Here is a 19,460-nt window from a genome sequence, read left to right on the forward strand (position 1 = left end):
TATATATATATATATATATATAAAAAAAATAAAAAAATCTCCTGACGATTGAGGGTACCCCCCCTCATGAAACAGGCCTGTAGAGATGAAATAGTCTTGTGATTTTTTCCCACACATACATATATATATATATATATATATATATATATATTTTGAAATTACACACATATAAATCCAATTATAGTGCATGATGTACAAACCCCGTTTCCATATGAGTTGGGAAATTGTGTTAGATGTAAATATAAACGGAATACAATGATTTTCAAATCCTTTTCAACCCATATTCAATTGAATGCATTACAAAGACAAGATATTTGATGTTCAAACTCATAAACTTTATTTTTTTTTTGCAAATAATAATTAACTTAGAATTTCATGGCTGCAATATGTGCCAAAGTAGTTGGGAAAGGGCATGTTCACCACTGTGTTACATGGCCTTTCCTTTTAACAATACTCAGTAAACGTTTGGGAACTGAGGAGACACATTTTTTAAGCTTCTCAGGTGGAATTCTTTCCCATTCTTGCTTGATGTACAGCTGAAGTTGTTCAACAGTCCGGGGGTCTCCGTTGTGGTATTTTAGGCTTCATAATGCGCCACACATTTTCAATGGGAGACAGGTCTGGACTACAGGCAGGCCAGTCTAGTACCCGCACTCTTTTACTATGAAGCCACGTTGATGTAACACGTGGCTTGGCATTGTCTTGCTGAAATAAGCAGGGGCGTCCATGGTAACGTTGCTTGGATGGCAACATATGTTGCTCCAAAACCTGTATGTACCTTTCAGCATTAATGGCGCCAAATTACCCATGTCTTGGGCACTAATACACCCCCATACCATCACAGATGCTGCCTTTTCAACTTTGCGCCTATAACAATCGGGATGGTTCTTTTCCTCTTTGGTCCGGAGGACACGACGTCCACAGTTTCCAAAAACAATTTGAAATGTGGACTCGTCAGACCACAGAACACTTTTCCACTTTGTATCAGTCCATCTTAGATGAGCTCAGGCCCAGCGAAGCCGACGGCGTTTCTGGGTGTTGTTGATAAACGGTTGCATAGGAGAGTTTCAACTTGCACTTACAGATGTAGCGACCAACTGTAGTTACTGACAGTGGGTTTCTGAAGTGTTCCTGAGCTCATGTGGTGATATCTTTTAAACACTGATGTCGCTTGTTGATGCAGTACAGCCTGAGGGATCGAAGGTCACAGGCTAAGCTGCTTACGTGCAGTGATTTCTCCAGATTCTCTGAACCCTTTGATAATATTACGGACCGTAGATGGTGAAATCCCTAAATTCCTTGCAATAGCTGGTTGAGAAAGGTTTTTCTTAATCTGTTCAACAATTTGCTGACGCATTTGTTGACAAAGTGGTGACCCTCGCCCAATCCTTGTTTGTGAATGACTGAGCATTTCATGGAATCTACTTTTATACCCAATCATGGAACCCACTTGTTCCCAATTTGCCTGTTCACCTGTGGGATGTTCCAAATAAATGTTTGATGAGCATTCCTCAACTTTATCAGTATTTATTGCCACCTTTCGCAACTTCTTTGTCACATGTTGCTGGCATCAAATTCTAAAGTTAATGATTATTTGCAAAAGAAAAAAATGTTTATCAGTTTGAACATCAAATACTGTATGAAGTCTTTGTAGCATATTCAACTGAATATGGGTTGAAAATGATTTGCAAATCAAAATTAATCGGTACAAACTGATAACCAATTTTAACATTAAAAATATGAATACATTGTTTGGCGAGCCTCTGGATCGATCTATATGTAGTATGGATCGGTCTGTGTCTAGTTGGAAAGTTAGGTTGTAGATCTGATACAAAATATGGCCGCTCTAAGCCTGCAATATTTCTTTGATGACGTTATACAAGAGTACTACACAATGTAAACCAATCAGAAGCGACATATGGCGGGTCTTTGCGGTTTTATTTTTCACACACACCTCAGTGCAGTGTTGTCAACTTGCAGACTTTCCGCTACGTATGCGTCGATCTAGACGGCCGCTGCTGCAGTTCGCTCCGTCTTTGTCTTTTGTTTTTGTTCTTTGTTCGCTTTGTACTTTTTTATATTTTTACATTTACTCTACATTTACTTTCTATCTAGTCGTGCCCTTCTAAACATGCAGTTTAGAAGTGTTTTGTTCGTCATACTGACTGTGGGGACGCTACTGAAGAGCTCAGATGGACAACAGTTGAGAGGCTCTTTCATCTACACCAGGGAACAGTTGTTAGCGGCACCAGTTATTAGCATCCAGCTAACGGACCCGGCGCTAACTAACCAGATCCTGGAGGAGCTAAAAAGGACTTAAGGAGGTGCTCGTGGCTGTCGAGGGAAAGGGAGACGCTCGAGACAGAAGAGGGCTGAAGCGAGGAGGGAGAGAAGGAGATACAAACCATATCTTCCTTCCGTCGTCATGGGTAACGTGTGGTCTCTGGCTAAAAAAATGGATGAGTTGTCGGTGCTTGCCGCTAGTCAGAAAGAATATCGTGAGTGTAGCCTAATGTGTGTGACGTGGCTGCACGACGATGTTCCGGATAGCAATAGTATAGTACCAGAGCTGGGCCAGTCAGACTACAACCTTGTTTACCTCAACCCCTGTTATGTGCCTCTGGTCAAAAGACAGCCTGTGACCAAAAAAACAGTGGGAAGGTGGTCAGAAGGGGTCCAAGAGACACCCCCTCCCCCCAAGACATGCCAGCCGGCCCCCTGACAACTTCAGCAAACCAATCTACCCCCCCACCCCTCTTCACAGCCCCCAACTCCAATGACTTCCTCCCCCCACTTACACTTCACTCTCAGTTTGATGAACCCCCCCTCCCCCAATCACCTGAGACCCCCCAGTGTGTCTGTCTGCAGAACAGGTGAATGCACAGCTTAATAAGTTACACATAGGCAAGGCCGCAGGTCCTGATGGTGTGAGCCCCAGGGTGCTCAAAGCCTGCGCCCCACAGCTGTGTGGTGTGCTACAGCACATCTTCGACATGAGCCTTAGGCTGAAGAAAGTCCCCACACTGTGGAAAACCTCATGCGTGGTCCCCATCCCCAAGTGCACGCGACCCAGCACGTCGAAGGACGACAGGCCGGTGGCTCTAACCTCCCATATCATGAAGACCATGGAGAGGTTGGTCCTGGAACAACTCCGCCCTACAGTCAAGCCCCACCTGGACCCACTCCAATTCGCCTACCAGCCCCGACTGGGAGTGGAGGACGCAGTCATCTACCTGCTGAACCGAGCCCACACCCACCTAGACAAGCCTGCGAGCAGTGTGAGGGTCATGTTTTTTGACTTCTCCAGTGCTTTTAATACCATACGGCCTGGACTACTGGGTGTGAAGTTGGAGACGATGCAGGTGGAGGCACCCTTGGTGTCCTGGGTTGTTGATTACCTGACTGACAGACCACAGTACGTGCGACTGCAGGACTGTGTGTCTGACAGGCTGGTCAGCAACACCGGGGCCCCGCAGGGCACAGTCCTCTACCCCTTGCTCTTCACCATCTACACCACCGATTTCCACTATCAGTCAGAGTCCTGCCACCTTCAGAAGTTTTCTGATGACTCTGCGATAGTGGGTAATGTTGTGTCGTTCGCGAACGATTCGTTCAAAGGAACGGATCTTTTGAGTGAACGTACTGAACCGAATCACTTCATGAACTGATTCGTTCCTTTCTCAGTTCAGTTGAGCTCCGCCGCGACCATGCCGGTATGAGTGGAACTGGCGCATTTTGTGACTCACTGAACCCTCGACGTCGGCGAACGTCGCAGCCAGCTACTCATCATGGGGGCGGGGGGAGGGACTGAGCGAACGATTCGTTCACCGCGGATTAACGACATGAATCACTCAGTGAACGACAACGCTCTCGCTCTCTGCTCTGCTTGCCCCAATGCCGCGAGTGATTCTCCTCCCGTCGCGGGGATATGTTTCATGCCATTGGCATCCGTTCGCCATTCATTTTCCAAGCTAACGGCTAATGTTGACTCAAGCCACATGAAAACAAACACACACACGTCCCCATTATCTCAATACATACAGTTATGAGAGTAGAGGAGACAGAAAGAAAGTCAGTGCAGGGCAAGGCTGAGCCGCAGCGACGCGAGGGGGAGGGGGTAAAGTGTAGGGCAGGCTGTTTGAGAAGATTTAAAATAAAAATAATAACTAATGTATGTACAAATACATAGGCGATTATTTATCTTGAGTTTTATATTATTTAAGCTATTTATTTTCTTTTTTATAGCATATTTAAGTTGATATTTCCATTTTTATATTTTTAAATGTAAGCTACAGAAATTTTAGTTTTAATGTTGGCTTTTCTGGCACTTGGTTTAATATTTGTTTTGTTTTATTTAAGGTAGCCTATTTATTTTATTTTTGTTTGCACATTTAAGTTAATATTTTCTTTGTTATATTTTTAAACGTAGGCTACAGAACATTTAGTTTTTATGTTGGCATTTCTGGCTCTTAATTTATTTGTTTTATTTTGAAGGTATTTATTTTCTTTTTGTTATTTAAGTTTACATTTTCTTTGCTACAGAACATTTAGTTTTTACGTTGGCATTTGTTAAGGGTTTCTTAATTTAATATTTGTTTTTGCACTAAACAAATGAGGCCTATTTATTTAACTGTTGATTGCAAGCATTTTAGTAGGCTATAACTATTTTTTTTATTTCCCACTTTTATTTATTTCTTATTTTCATTTCAGTGCAATAAAACATATTTAACAACAGGACTCGCGAACCTACTGACACAGAGAACTGACTGTGTTGCGGAGGAGGACGTCACATTGAGGATCTCGTTCAGTCACTGTGCGTGTCGTTCATTGGGTGCTGAGGGCTTGTGTCGTTCGCGAACTGACACACACCGAGATCTGCCGCTGGGGAAGCTGTTACTGACTGACTCGTGATTCGCCGACCCGCCCACAGAACTGCTGCTGCAGAAGTGATTCGGTGAACACATTTTTTTGAACGAATCAATTTAAGGAACTGATTCTAGTGATTCAGTACAGTCAAAAGAACTGCCGATCCCATCACTAATAGTGGGGTGTATTGAGGATGATGACGATGAGGAATACAGGGCACTGGTGGAGGACTTTGTCACATGGTGTGGAAAGAACCACCTCCAGCTTAATGTGACAAAGACCAAGGAGCTGGTTGTGGACCTGAGAAGGAGGAGGAGTACTCCGGCGATCCCTGTTTCCATCAGGGGGGTCGATGTGACGACACAGGAGGTCCTTCATACCGACAGCCATCAGACTGTATAATGCATATGTTTCTTGACTGCACTTAAATGTAGAGTATATGTAGAATATATTTATATTATTTATATATTATATATATAATATATTATATATATATTATATTATTTATTATTATTACTGTCTATTGTGAGCGAACTGTGGTGCTGAATTTCCCCCAGGGGTCAATAAAGTACTTTCTATTCTATTCTATTCTACATCTAGAATCTTTTCAACTCGTCTTTGATATTTTCTTTCTCAAAAGCAACTAGTGACAAGTCTAGCAACTTTTTTGGGATGTTTGGAGACATGAAAGCACCTAACACGTACAAGCGGTCCTTAAAGACGGTCCCCTGTCTATTGAATGTCGGCTCTTAGACAGCTTGTATTGAAAACACATTTCGTTGTACTCTTAAGTGCAATCACAATGAAGTCAATTCCATTGTCATCAAAGCAGAGAGGAGACCCACACCCAGTCTGTGCAAAGCTGCAGCTGTTTCTGCCTTGGTTGAGATGTAAATGTTTAATCACTGTCACGCTTCAAATAAAGACAACCCTATCGTCATTTGGTTTGTTCGTGAATATCTCAGTGTTTCAGTCTTTTGATCAAATATGATACTCTAACATTTAACACTGTAGAACAAATAAGAATACAACTAAAGTAAGAATCAACAAAAGAACATGTATTTACAGTTCTAATGATAATTTGCATGTTTTACCTCACACATCTTATTTTCTTTTCTTTAAGTTTATGGATTGCATTGCCTTGAAATTGATAGTTCTACTATCCATCTACCGCTTATTCCCTTTGGGGTCGCGGGGGGTGCTGGAGCCTATCTCAGCTACAATCGGGCGGAAGGCGGGGTCCACCCTGGACAAGTCGCCACCTCATCGTAGGGCCAACACAGATAGACAGACAACATTCACATTCACACTCACATTCACACACTAGGGCCAATTCAGTGTTTCCAATTAACCTATCCCCAGGTGCATGTCTTTGGAGGCGGGAGGAAGCCAGAGTACCCGGAGGGAACCCACGCAGTCACAGGGAGAACATGCAAACTCCACACAGAAAGATCCCGAGTTTGGGATTGAACCCAAGACTACTCAGGTCCTTCGTATTGTGAGGCAGTTCTACTATTTGCTAATAATTAATGCAGGGTGGATAGCAATGGGGTATTGTGTGTTAGAACGATCGCTGTGGATCGACTACTACTAATCCAAAATAGTCTGAATCCGCCACGTAAGCATTCCATTCCGTAAGCATTCCATTCAGTTGTAAACAAATGGCACAAATGGTATTTTGGTCACCTTCTATGACCAGAATGTTTCTAACTCCTGTTGGAGGCTAAATGGCAGAGTCTTTTAGGAATGGTAGAAAGGGCTTGGGCCGTACTTTGGGAGACAAATATAGTGTACATACAAATGCTCACATACACACAATTATACATACATATTTACACATACATTCAATAATGCATTCATATGTACCAACATACAATGGTATCTACTCTCCCACATACTTACACAAATACAGTACTCCATACACACTCACGGTACATACATCCACACATACATTTACACATACTGTACTCATGCATATAATCATGTTTCATCAAACATATATCAACGTTGTTCCCTAGGAAAACTGGGAAACACCGACACACTGACAAAGCTTAACCTATTGTTAGTATAACAATCTACAGGGTTAATACATTTCGCTTCTCTTTCTTCCCCTCCATTTGTCTGCTTTCTTTTGTGATTGAAGTTATCATTACATACAGTAAATGTATTGTTGCATTTGAAACAATTGTATTGTTGATAATAGAGGTAATTATTGTTATTATTGTTATTATTCATCATCATATTTCTATTGGTATTTGTTTTGCTCCATTTGTAGTGTAAGAATGTTCATTGCCATTGCTGTGTTACTAATATTTACTTCATTAACTGCTTCATTGCTATCACTTTTTGTATCATATTTGTACACATCGTGTTTGCTGATGCTGTTCTGTTGTTGTTGTTGTTGTGGTTGTGTTTTTTATTGTTGCGTTTGTTGTTGTTGTCTTCCTTTTTTTCTCTTTCTATCCCCTCCTGTTCCGGTCCGGCTGCGCCAAATAATATAAATCCATTTAATAAAGTCAGATACAAATAAGGCAACAAGAGAAGTATCCCACACTTCCCTTATGTAAAGTAAATCCTACAACAAATATGGATATCTATGAATTGCCTGAGTAGCTGGACAAAAAAAAAGGAATGGTTGAAAGGACAGTGTTGTATGTGGGAGACAGGTGGTGTCGCAGACCATCAAAATGTGTTCAGGGATGGTTTTTCAACCTTGGGATAGATTAATTCCCTCACTCCTCTTTCGTACCATCCGTCCTCCCTGTACAGAATCTGTACATTTTTATTCTCAAAGGAGTGCTGTTTCTCCCTGAGGTGCAGGTAGACAGCTGAGTCTTGGCCTGAAGAGTTTGCCCGTCTATGCTGTGCCATGTGTCGGCTTAGTGGTTGTTTTGTTTCTCCAATATATAAATCAGTGCATTCATCATTACACCGTATGGCATACAGCAGATTGTTTTTGTGGGTGTGGGGTGTCCGGTTGTTAGGATACACTAGTCTCTGTCTCAAGGTGTTGCCTGGTTTGAAGTGTACTGGGATTTTGTGCTGGTTAAAAATGATTGTAAGTTTTTTCAGATAGACCTGATACATATGGAATGACAATATTTTTGCGTCTGTTGTCTTGTTCCCCCTCATCCACTCTGTTTTTGTTATTTCTGGTAGTGGATGCACTTTTCACAAATGACCAGCTGGGGTTACCCCCTAACAGGAGTTAGAAACGTTTTGGTCACAGAAGGTGACCAGAATGCCATGTGTGCCAGGCATACAACTTAGTAGAATGCTTACGTGGGGGATTCAGACTATTTTGGATTGGTATTAGTCGATCCACAGCGATCATTCTCCCACACAATACGTCAGGGCTAACGAGGGTAAATTACACTTTAGGATTGACAGTTCAGATTGCTCGTTTGCATGAAAACAGTTGTTTTTCTCACTACGATAGGGCAAAGCCATGCTTGCCCAGGCACACTCGACTCATTTTTGGAGTATAAATATTTGGGGGTTTTGCATCAGCTGCTGGACTAGATCTGACCAATCTAAGTTTATGAGCACAAACTGACAAAGCCTACTCGGATGAGTGGCGAAACGTCTTCTAAGACAAACCAAATAGTCCATTTGAATGCCCTTCTGACAAGATACATGATGTGGTGTGATTGTACTATGGGAGAATTACAGAGTCGACAGGCTATGACGTCACGAGGTGCGACGGAGCGGGAGACACAGTGGGAGTGAGTTAGAGAGCGAGACAGTTGTTGTGATTGAGCTAATAAAAGCATCCACGTTATAAAGTACAGCTGGACTCACGTATGTAATTCAGTAACTCGACATGGTGTCAGAAGTCCTGTAGTTAATGTGGAGTGTGAGCCAAGTGGAAAGATAGTTTGTACGCGTCTGTGGATAAAGAAGTAAGGACAACATGAGCGAGGGGGACGGAGCCGCTGCAGCGCCTGCACGGCCACCCAATGCGCCGGTGGTTGCCGTGGGACCGTGCGCTACGTTCAACATCCAGCCACCGGAGTCCTTTGACTTTTCAAATCCACAAGAGTGGGACAAATGGATCCAGAGATTCGAAAGATTTTGCCTGGCAAGTAACCTAAATGCAAGCTCCGAGGACAATCAAGTGAACACATTGATTTATTGCATGGGGGACCAGGCGGATGATATTCTCCGTGGGTTAAATCTGACGGCCGCTCAAAGACGTACATACCAGGGAGTGCGCAAGGGATTACAAGGCTTCTTTGTTGTGAAGAAAAATGTTATCTACGAGCGTGCTAAGTTTAACATGCGCAAGCAGAAAGAAGGGGATAGTGTGGATTCGTTTGTCACTGCACTATATGCGCTAGCGGAGCATTGTAGCTACGGGATGCTACACAATGCACTGATCAGAGAGAGACTTGTTGTCGGATTGCAAGACAAGGGGCTGTCTGAACGCATGCAGTTGGACGCAGATCTAACCTTGGATAAAGCCATAAGAATGGCATGACAGAGTGAGGAGGTGAAAAGGCAGCAGTCTACTCTCCGAGGGGACACCACCAGATCAGAGGCAAGTGATGCAAAGTCTGTTGAAAGAGTGTTCAAGAGCAACTTCAAGTCTGCTAAAAACAAACCTCAATATGCTGATAGCCCAAAGTACAAGCCACACAGTACTCAGTACAGCAAGGATAAGGGCGCACAGTCACCGTGTCAAAATTATGGCAGCTCTCCATCCCATCCAAAAAGTGACTGTCCTGCTATTGAAGTGAAATGTCATGCATGTGGGAGGAGGGGACATTACAAGCGTGTGTGCAAGTCCAAATCAGTGCATGAAATTGAAGAGGATGAGGAGGAATTCTTCCTCGGCAGTGTCACGGAGGATGGGGATCCTTGGATGGTCAAAATTGGCATCCATGAGAGCAGTGTGACATTCAGGTGCAGATGTGCCAGTCTTGCCTCACTCAGTGTTCCTAAACACATGCAGAAATGATCCACCTAGTCTCAGAAAGGCAACAAAGCCACTCCTGGGACCAGGAAGAAATCCCCTCGACGTGGTGGGCATCGCCAGTTTGCTGCTGAGGAGAGGGGAAAAGACAGAGAGGGAGGATGTGTACATCGCTCGTCATGTGCATACTGCCCTGCTAGGAAGATCTGTGAGCTGTAGGCTGGGGCTTGTAGCACGCCTAGACAGCGTTACTATGGAGACATTAAAGGAGCACTACCCGAAATTATGCACCGGGCTCGGAGAAGTGCGGCAGCCATATGCCATCAACCCGAGTCCAGGGGCGGAACCATTCTCACTAAAGACACCAAGGAGGATTCCATTGCCTTTAATGGACAAAGTCAAGCAGGAACTGTCCCGCATGGAACAACTCGGGGTGATAAGCAGAATTGAGGAGCCAACAGACTGGTGCGCTGGCATAGTGGTGGTGCCTAAAAAGACAGGTGCTGTACGTATATGTGTCGATCCCACCAAACTCAACGAGTCAGTGTGTAGGGAAAAGTTCATCCTGCCATCAGTGGAGGAAACACTGGGAATGCTGGCTGGAGCCAAAATTTTTAGTAAGCTGGATGCAAACATGGGGTTTTGGCAAATTCCTCTAACTGCAGATTCAGCGAAACTGACAACTTTCATTACACCCTTCGGGCGCTATTACTTCAGGCGACTACCGTTTGGCATAGCATCCGCCCCCGAACATTTTCAGAACCGGATGGTGACGGAGGCCACAGAAGGGCTTGAGGGCGTTGTTTGCCACACGGACGACGTGCTGGTGTGAGGCCGAACACAAAAGGAGCATGATGCTCGCCTGCATGCCACACTAGAAAAGATCCAAAAGACAGGCATCACTCTGAATGTCGATAAGTGCGATCTGTCAAAGTCAGAGGTGACCTTTCTAGGCCAATTGCTCTCCACCAGTGGCATTAGCCCAGACTCAAGCAAAACAGAAGCTGTGAGGAAGATGCAGGAGCCAACAACTGTGACTGAGTTGAGAAGTTTTCTTGGAATGATAAATCAACTTGGGAAGCTTTTTGTGCCGCAGCTGGCCGAGAGAGACAAGCCTCTGCGAGATCTCCTGTCGAAAAATAACTGCTGGGTGTGGGGCGTCGACCAGGCAAGGCCCTTCCAGGATCTAAAGGATGCACTGACGTCTCCACCAGTGCTTGCCATGTATGATCCCAACAGAGAGTGCAAAGTCTCAGCAGACGCGTCGTCGTACGGGTTGGGAGGCGTACTGCTACAAAAGTGTAGGCCAGTGGCCTACATGTCGCGGTCTCTCACGCCAACAGAGTAGAGATACGCGCAAGTAGAGAAGGAAGCTTTGGGGCTGACCTGGGCCTGTGAGAGGTTCCGCAACTTCCTCATCGAGAAACATTTCCAGATGAAGACGGACCACAAGCCTCTCCTGAGTCTTCTGGGGTCTCAAGCACTGGATGCTCTACCTCCACGGATCCAACGCTTCAGAATGCGTCTGATGCGCTATTCTTATTCTATCTCTCATGTGCCAGGGAAGTTCCTGTGGACAGCTGATACGCTGTCACGAGCTCCTGTTAAGAGAGAGGAGACAGCAGCGGACAAAGAGCTATTTGAAGAAACCAACATCTATGTGGACATGGTACTAGAGAACCTACCTGCAAGCGCTGACTACCTGGAGGAGCTGAGAGAGCAGCTGCAGAGAGACAGTGTGTGTGCACAGGTGATGCAGCTGTGTGCTGAAGGCTGGCCAGCACACGGTTCCAAAGAACCAGCACTCAGGCTGTACAGGGCAGAGCAGGCGTTCCTTACAGTTCAAGATGGTGTCTTGCTGAAGGGACACAGGCTCGTCATCTCTTCTACAATGAGAAATGATGTTCTCGCCAAATTGCATGAAGGACACCAAGGTGTGGTGAAGTGTAGACAGCGGGCACGACAGTCAGTATGGTGGCCCAGGCTGAGCCAGCAGCTGAATGAATTGGTTCTCAACTGCTGAACATGCTGTAAGGAGAGACAGAACCACAGGGAGCCGCTGACCATACCCAGGCTGACCATGGGAGAAGTTAGGAGCTGATTTATTCATGCTCGGTACCAAGACCTACCTGCTGGTAGTGGACTACATGTCAAGGTACGTGGAGATTGCTTTGCTGACCTCCACAAGGTCAAACGATGTAATCCACCACCTAAAATCGATATATGCACGTCATAGAATCCCGGATCTTCTCGTTTCGGATGGAGGGTCCCAGTTCTCCGGAGCAGGCTTCGCCGAGTTCGCACAGTCTTACGGATTCCCGCACGTTACCAGTAGCCCAAGATATCCTCAAGGTAACGCCGAAGCCGAACGTGCAGTACAGACGGTGAAAGGTCTCCTAAAGAAAGCAGATGACCCCTATCTTGCTTTGCTCGCTTACAGGGCTACCCCTCTCGACAATGGGTATAGTCCAGCGCAGCTTCTCATGGGGAGGAGGCTCCGCACAACAGTGTCTATCCTCCCTGCTTTGCTAAATCCTGCTCTTCCTGATAGTGAAGCTGTTATGCGGAAAGAAGAGGGCAAAAGATGCACAACGCTACAACCTGCGGCATCATGCAATGAACCTTGACAGACTGAATCCGGGACAGGACGTGTGGATCAAGGACCAAAAGAAAGTCGGAGCTATCATCAGACGTCACACCACTCCACGATTGTATCTGGTGGAAGGACCCCATGGGACCATCAGACGGAACCGTCTTCATCTCATCCCTATGGGATCCTCGCCGGAGCAGAGTGTCCGTGGTGCAGCAGAGCCGTTCCTGGGGGGTCTTCCCGGAGCAACCTTCAGCAGAACCATCGCAGCAGAGTGTTCCAGAACCTCCATCTACTCCTACTCCTAGAACTAGTTCTGGGAGGGCTGTTGTGAGACCAACTAGGTTGGACCTATAATTTTGTTTCCTAGAGACATCCCCCCGTGACCCCAAAGGGAATAAGCGGTAGAAAATGGATGGATGGATTACAGAGACTTTAATGAAAAAATAAAGATTGTTACTGTATGTGGGAAAAGACAGAAAAGTGTAATTGGAGCGTTTTGGATATGTTTTATTGTACTGTAAATGTTCACGTCAGTTGCAGGGCTTAGGTTGAGGACAGTACAGGATTAGTATAGAATGGATGTTTGAGTATTGATGTTGAAGTGGATTGTTCTAAGGGTAAAATGTGTGTGTGTGTTTGATTGTCTGGTACAGGCTCATATAGGAGCAGACCTTCCAACCACGAGGCAGAATAATCCTCAAGGTCTGTTGAATCAATGGCAGTCTACCCATTAATTCTAGAAAGGGGAGATGTGGTGTGATTGTATTACGGGAGAACTACAGAGTCGACAGGCTATGACGTCACGAGGTGCGACGGAGCGGGAGACAGAGTGGGAGTGAGTTAGAGAGCGAGACACTTGTTGTGATTGAGCTAATAAAAGCATCCACGTTATAAAGTACAGCTGGACTCACGTATGTAATTCAGTAACTCGACACATGATATATCTAATTTTCTTTTTGCCATGCAAAGTTTACATCTGCATCGAATTGTAATGTTTTAAAAAGTATTTTTAGTGAATCGTATCGTAACCCATGTATCGAGATTCATATCAGATCGCCATTTAAGGAAGAGATGCACACCCCTATGAAATACATTATGAAAGGTAAACATTTTTTAAACCTTTATTTTTTTAGCACAGTCAGACTAATTGGAGCGCACAGTTCTGTTATTGTGGGGGGGGGTTGCTGCTGTTCTGAGCTTTGCGAGTAAGGAAAGGATTAGAGGCTGTTAAAAAAAAGAGATCCTCTTAAGTTGTGACTGCTGTCCTGTTTGTGCATTGATGATGTCGTTCACAACACAAACAAATGACATGTGTTGTGGGAGTATGGATTGTTCTTGCTAGCTTTAGCTTCCTACTTTAGTCAGTGTTTTAAGTGGCCATCTCGACATTGTTTAGTTTAGGACAGGGCGGTTGAGTGCTTCGGGGATGAATGAGCGGTTCCGGACACAATATTTTTCCAAACAAATGTTCTTTCTCCTCAGAATGACAGCATTTTACTCAAATGTATTTTAATTTCCCTGATATTCCGCGTTGTCAAACAAAAAGTAGCAACAACGGTGATCCCAAAAGTATAGTCGACGTGGTCTTGTTTCCACTCACACACTGACTCATCCGTTTCACCGTTACAAGATCAGGAAAAAATACATACAAAAATAGCATTGGGTTGAGACCCAATACTATTTTTGCATGATTAGAATGTTTTTATGATTGCGAGAAGCCAAAATTGAAATTTGATACATTTTTTAGCCATGCTAAAAAAAGATAAACCTCTTGGCCATTACCAGAGTTGGGTGAATAAATAGAAATATCCAATAATGATACCAAGTATCGCATCAGTAAATAGTTGATACTACAGTGGTTAGAATGATATTGATACTACAAGATCTATCCATCCATCCATCTTCTTCCGCTTATCCGAGGTCGGGTCGCTGGGGCAGCTGCCTAAGCAGGGAAGCCCAGTCTTCCCTCTCCCCAGCCACTTCGTCCAGCTCTTCCCGGGGGATCCCGAGGCGTTCTCAGTCCAACCGGGAGACATAGTCTTCCCAACGTGTCCTGGTTCTTCTCCGTGGCCTCCTACTTGTCGGACGTAGGGCACCTCCCTAGGGAGGCGTTCGGGTGGCATCCTGACCAGATGCCCGAACCACCTCACCTGGCTCCTCTCGATGTGGAGGAGCAGCGGCTTTACTTTGAGCTCCTCACCATATCTCTAAGGGAGAGCCCCGCCACCCGGCGGAGGAAACTCATTGCGGTCACTTGTACCGTGATCTTGTCCTTTCGGTCATAACCCAAAGCTCATGACCATAGGTGAGGATGGGAACGTAGATCAACCGGTAAATTGAGAGCTTTGCCTTCCGGCTCAGCTCCTTCTTCACCACAACGGATCAATACAGCGTCCGCATTACTGAAGACGCCGCACCGATCCGCCTGTCGATCTCACGATCCACTCTTCCCTCACTCGAGGTACTCCTCCACTTGGGGCAGGGTCTCCTCCCCAACCCGGAGATGGCACGCCACCCTTTTACGGGCGAGAACCATGGACTCGGACTTGGAGGTGCTGATTGTCATCCCAGTCACTTCACACTGTGCTGCGTACCGATCCAGTGACAGCTGAAGATCCTGGCCAGATGAAGCCATCAGGACCACATCATCTGCAAAAAGCAGAGAGCTAATCCTGCAGCCACCATATCATTGTGAAGCAGAATTCACCAAGCGTTGGATTGTTCACCCACTAATCGTGAGCTGGGCTTAGACCGTCGTGAGACAGGTTAGTTTTAACCTAACGCCCTGATACTACAAGATCTTTTGCCGTCTATTTTATTATTTACAAACTCAGGAAATAAGTCCTGAGACACTAGAGTGTCAATAAATAAGTCAAAAAACAAATATTTAGATACAAAGGAAATATGTATTTGATATTGTTACTCCGCTATCCTGTGTTTGTTGAATCATAGTATCACTCACAACTAAAAAATAAAATAAAATAATTTTATAAATAATTAAGGCATATTGCCTCCCCAGATTGTTCCATTGGTTACAATGTGTTTATTTTCTGTATGTAGGCCAGATCCAAATGGCAGTTACAATTTTATAAATTTATTTGTACTTGGAATAGTTAACCAAAAATGAAAATTCAGTAATTTACTCACCCTCTTAGATCCCTTTACTGAGATCAAGTCAGGTGTTGTTTAACTACATGAGTTTCTAAACTTGTTAAGAAAAAAACACCTGGCTGCTTAATAGCAATAGGGTGAGTAAATGGCTGCATTTTTATTTTTGTACACATTATTGTATCTTGTGTCACATTATTAATACTTATTTTTAGATATACATATGTATAGTACGTTAATTACTTACAAACAAGAAACAAATGATCACAGACTTAGACAAACATGAGAAGCTCAAATTGATCTCAATATATGACATTATGTAACAAATGAGCTAACACAGTTTTGCTATGGGTACTTTAAGAGGACCCATCATTAAAGAAAGGAGTAAAATAAGACATTGATACTTGTATGGCAGATTGTTACAAAATGAGGAATATGAAAATGATTAATAACAGCGTTGTAACATATGTTACAAAATAATATTTACAAAATAATATTGATAACAACAAAGAAAAATACAAACAGAAGTTGTATGGTTTAATGAACTTTATTTCATCCTCAAGTTTGCCATATATACATAAATGTATCTCTATAAATTACTGATATTATCACTTCTGCATTGCAGCTCCTCATATATTGACAAACTAAGCGACTAAGCCTACTGAACCTCAAAACCCTATACATTTTACAAAGTAAACAAATAAAAATAAAGTTTTTATGTAGGAAGTGAATTAAGCGAAATAACGTTTTGCCAGAACGCATATTTCAGAAAATCTATGTTTAAATTTAGAGTGCTCAAACACATTTTCTGGTTTGAGCAGTCAAACACACAGTCAAACTGCTCAAACACATTCAGGATCACATAGCAATCATTGTTTCCTGAGTATCCAGTGCCTTTGTACCTATTAATATTCCTCTCCCTCCTCTCCCTGATCATCAACAGAGTCGGCTCCGACTTCCTCGTAGTCCTTCTCCAATGCCGCCATGTCCTCTCTGGCCTCAGAGAACTCCCCCTCCTCCATTCCCTCACCAACATACCAGTGAACAAACGCACGTTTGGCGTACATCAGGTCAAACTTGTGGTCGAGTCGAGCCCAGGCCTCTGCAACAGCGGTGGTGTTGCTCAGCATGCACACGGCTCTTTGCACTTTGGCCAGGTCTCCACCAGGAACCACAGTGGGCGGTTGGTAGTTGATGCCCACCTTGAAACCAGTGGGACACCAGTCCACAAACTGGATGGTGCGCTTTGTTTTAATAGTGGCAATAGCAGCATTGACATCTTTTGGCACCACGTCTCCACGATACAACAGGCAACATGCCATGTACTTGCCGTGGCGGGGGTCACATTTAACCATCTGATTGGCTGGCTCAAAACAAGCATTGGTGATATCTGCCACAGTTAATTGCTCATGGTAGGCCTTTTCAGCAGAGATGATGGGGGCATAGGTGGCTAAAGGGAAGTGGATACGGGGGTATGGAACCAAGTTGGTCTGGAATTCTGCCAGATCAACATTAAGGGCACCGTCGAAACGAAGTGAGGCAGTGATGGAGGATGTGATTTGACTGATGAGCCTGTTCAGGTTAGTATAAGTAGGACGCTCCATGTCAAGGTTTCTGCGGCAGATATCGTAAATGGCCTCATTGTCAACCATGAAGGCGCAGTCGGAGTGCTCCAGGGTGGTGTGTGTGGTCAAAATGGAATTGTAGGGCTCCACTACAGCTGTGGAGACTTGAGGGGCTGGGTAGATTGAGAACTCCAGCTTGGATTTCTTGCCGTAGTCCACAGATAGACGCTCCATCAAGAGGGAGGTGAAACCAGAGCCAGTGCCACCACCAAAGCTGTGAAATACCAGGAAGCCTTGAAGGCCAGTGCACTGGTCAGCCTGTCATCAGTGAGAATGGTTTAGATTAGATTAAATATTTGTCCTAATGATTGGGAGTCAAGGCTAAATTTGATTCCTTACCAGTTTTCGAATTCTGTCCAGCACAAGGTCAATGATCTCTTTTCCAATTGTGTAGTGACCGCGCGCGTAATTATTGGCAGCGTCTTCCTTGCCAGTGATCAACTGCTCAGGGTGGAAGAGCTGTCGATATGTTCCAGTGCGCACCTCGTCTAGAGAGATTGAATCAATGCATCAAATTAGTGTTAAGGCAAACAAGACTTTTTTGTGACTGAACATAAGTAGGTGTTTGTTTACTGTGATTGACGGGAGATCACGTTAAAGTGTATCCCACCTCTTGTCCAAAGCAAACTGTTAAATGCCAGCTGTCATCTGACCCTAAACTAAAACCAAGCTACAAATGAGTGAGGGGAATATACCGATGACAGTGGGCTCCAGGTCCACAAAAACAGCTCTGGGAACATGCTTTCCTGCTCCGGTCTCACTGAAGAAGGTGTTAAAGGAATCGTCTCCACCTCCAATCGTCTTGTCACTGGGCATCTGTCCATCCGGCTGGATTCCATGTTCCAGGCAGTAAAGCTCCCAGCAGGCGTTGCCAATCTGAACACCTGCCTGGCCGACGTGCACCGAGATACACTCACGCTGCAGGATGAAAAAAAAAAGCCATGACGTATCATGACTTTACATTGAAATAACTTTCCAAATATTCCAATAATTTACATATTGGAATTTTTTATGGATGCTGTGAAAAACAAAAAAATTGATCAAGAGATATAAGCAAAACAAATATATATCGAAATACAAATGAACTTTCTTCTGTCGCTTCGTTTTGTTGTTTTTATGACAAACTAAGATACACACTCCTGCGAGTGATTTTAGATGGAGAACCAACAGAAGCACTCTGCTCGCTCGTTAAGAGGGGTACATGCTCTCATATAAGATTCTCTGAAAGCGTCCAAAAATACCAGAAAAGTCACTAAATTTGTTTGCTTTTCGGAAAAACTGATTCCACAGGGCTCTGAATACTCTCTAAGAATTAGGGGTACCTGAAATGAAAATAGTTGCCTGCAACCGAAAACAGAAAATGAGGAAACCCAGGCCGAAAACCGAACAAAATTTTTAAAAAATGTAACCATTGCATTTATGGCTATGACTGAGTACTAACCTTACTAAAATCAAGGCATTTCAATTGCACAAATATGTATTGTTCCAAATATGAAAATTCATAAAATTACTCAAAAATTTACCACAAGTATCTGACAAAAAGCGACAACCAGCACCAAGCTGGAAAATGCATGTGCACACAGCATTTCTCGTAGAATATTATATAACTCACATGTTTTTTCTGTAGTGACTGTGCCAGAGGTATACATGCATTCTACTGAAGTGGCAAATTATGCAGCACCAAGCAAATAATCTCAAGACCCCCACCATATCAATTCCGAAATAGACGTAACTTTATTAATAGCTCAGTCTATGGATACTCCTATCTTACTGACAGGATGCAGTGTGTCGCCCAAATCAAACAATGGATGTGCAGCAACGTTTTGCATCTTAACGCTAAGAAAACGAAAATGCTGATTATCCGTCCTGCTAGACACTGGCACCTAAATATTTAAATTATTAAATAATAATACCACCTTAACATTTGACAACAAAACAATTATACAAACGACTCAGTAAAGAATCTCGGTATTATCTTCGACCCAACTCACTCGTTTTATTAAGAGTGTTAAAACAGCCTTCTTTCATCTACGCAATATCGCTAAAATTTGTCCTTGTCCACCACCGACGCTGAGATCATTATTCATGCGTTCGTTACGTCTCGTCTCGATTAATGTAACATATAATTTTCGGGTCTCCCTGTGTCTAGCATTAAAATATTAACAGTTGGTACAAAATGAGGCTGCTAGACTTTTGACAAGAACAAGAAAGTTTGATCATATTACGCCTATACTGGCTTCCTGTGCACTTAGATGCACTTTAAGGTTTTACTACTTATGTATAAAATACTGAACAGTCTAGCTCCATCCTATCTTGCTGATTGTATTGTACCATATATTCCAGCCAGAAATCT

The 19,460-nt window shown here is 43.9% G+C and overlaps 1 protein-coding gene across 1 annotated transcript in view; it reads right to left on the reverse strand.

The window, feature by feature from the left end:
- Window positions 1–16,010: 16,010 nt before the first annotated feature.
- The window catches only part of LOC133616104 (tubulin alpha-1C chain-like), a 28,718-nt gene continuing 25,268 nt past the window's right edge, over window positions 16,011–19,460 (reverse strand). Inside the window, exons 3-5 of the mRNA XM_061975205.1 lie at window positions 17,803–18,025; window positions 17,447–17,595; window positions 16,011–17,365 (exon numbers count right to left, since the gene is read on the reverse strand). Coding sequence (XP_061831189.1) covers window positions 16,388–17,365; window positions 17,447–17,595; window positions 17,803–18,025 — 1,350 coding nt within the window. The 3' untranslated portion in view covers window positions 16,011–16,387. The remainder of the gene's footprint in view (window positions 17,366–17,446; window positions 17,596–17,802; window positions 18,026–19,460) is intronic.

Source organism: Nerophis lumbriciformis, linkage group LG15 (genome assembly GCF_033978685.3).
Source record: "Nerophis lumbriciformis linkage group LG15, RoL_Nlum_v2.1, whole genome shotgun sequence".
In the NCBI taxonomy this organism is placed as follows: Eukaryota; Metazoa; Chordata; class Actinopteri; order Syngnathiformes; family Syngnathidae; genus Nerophis; species Nerophis lumbriciformis.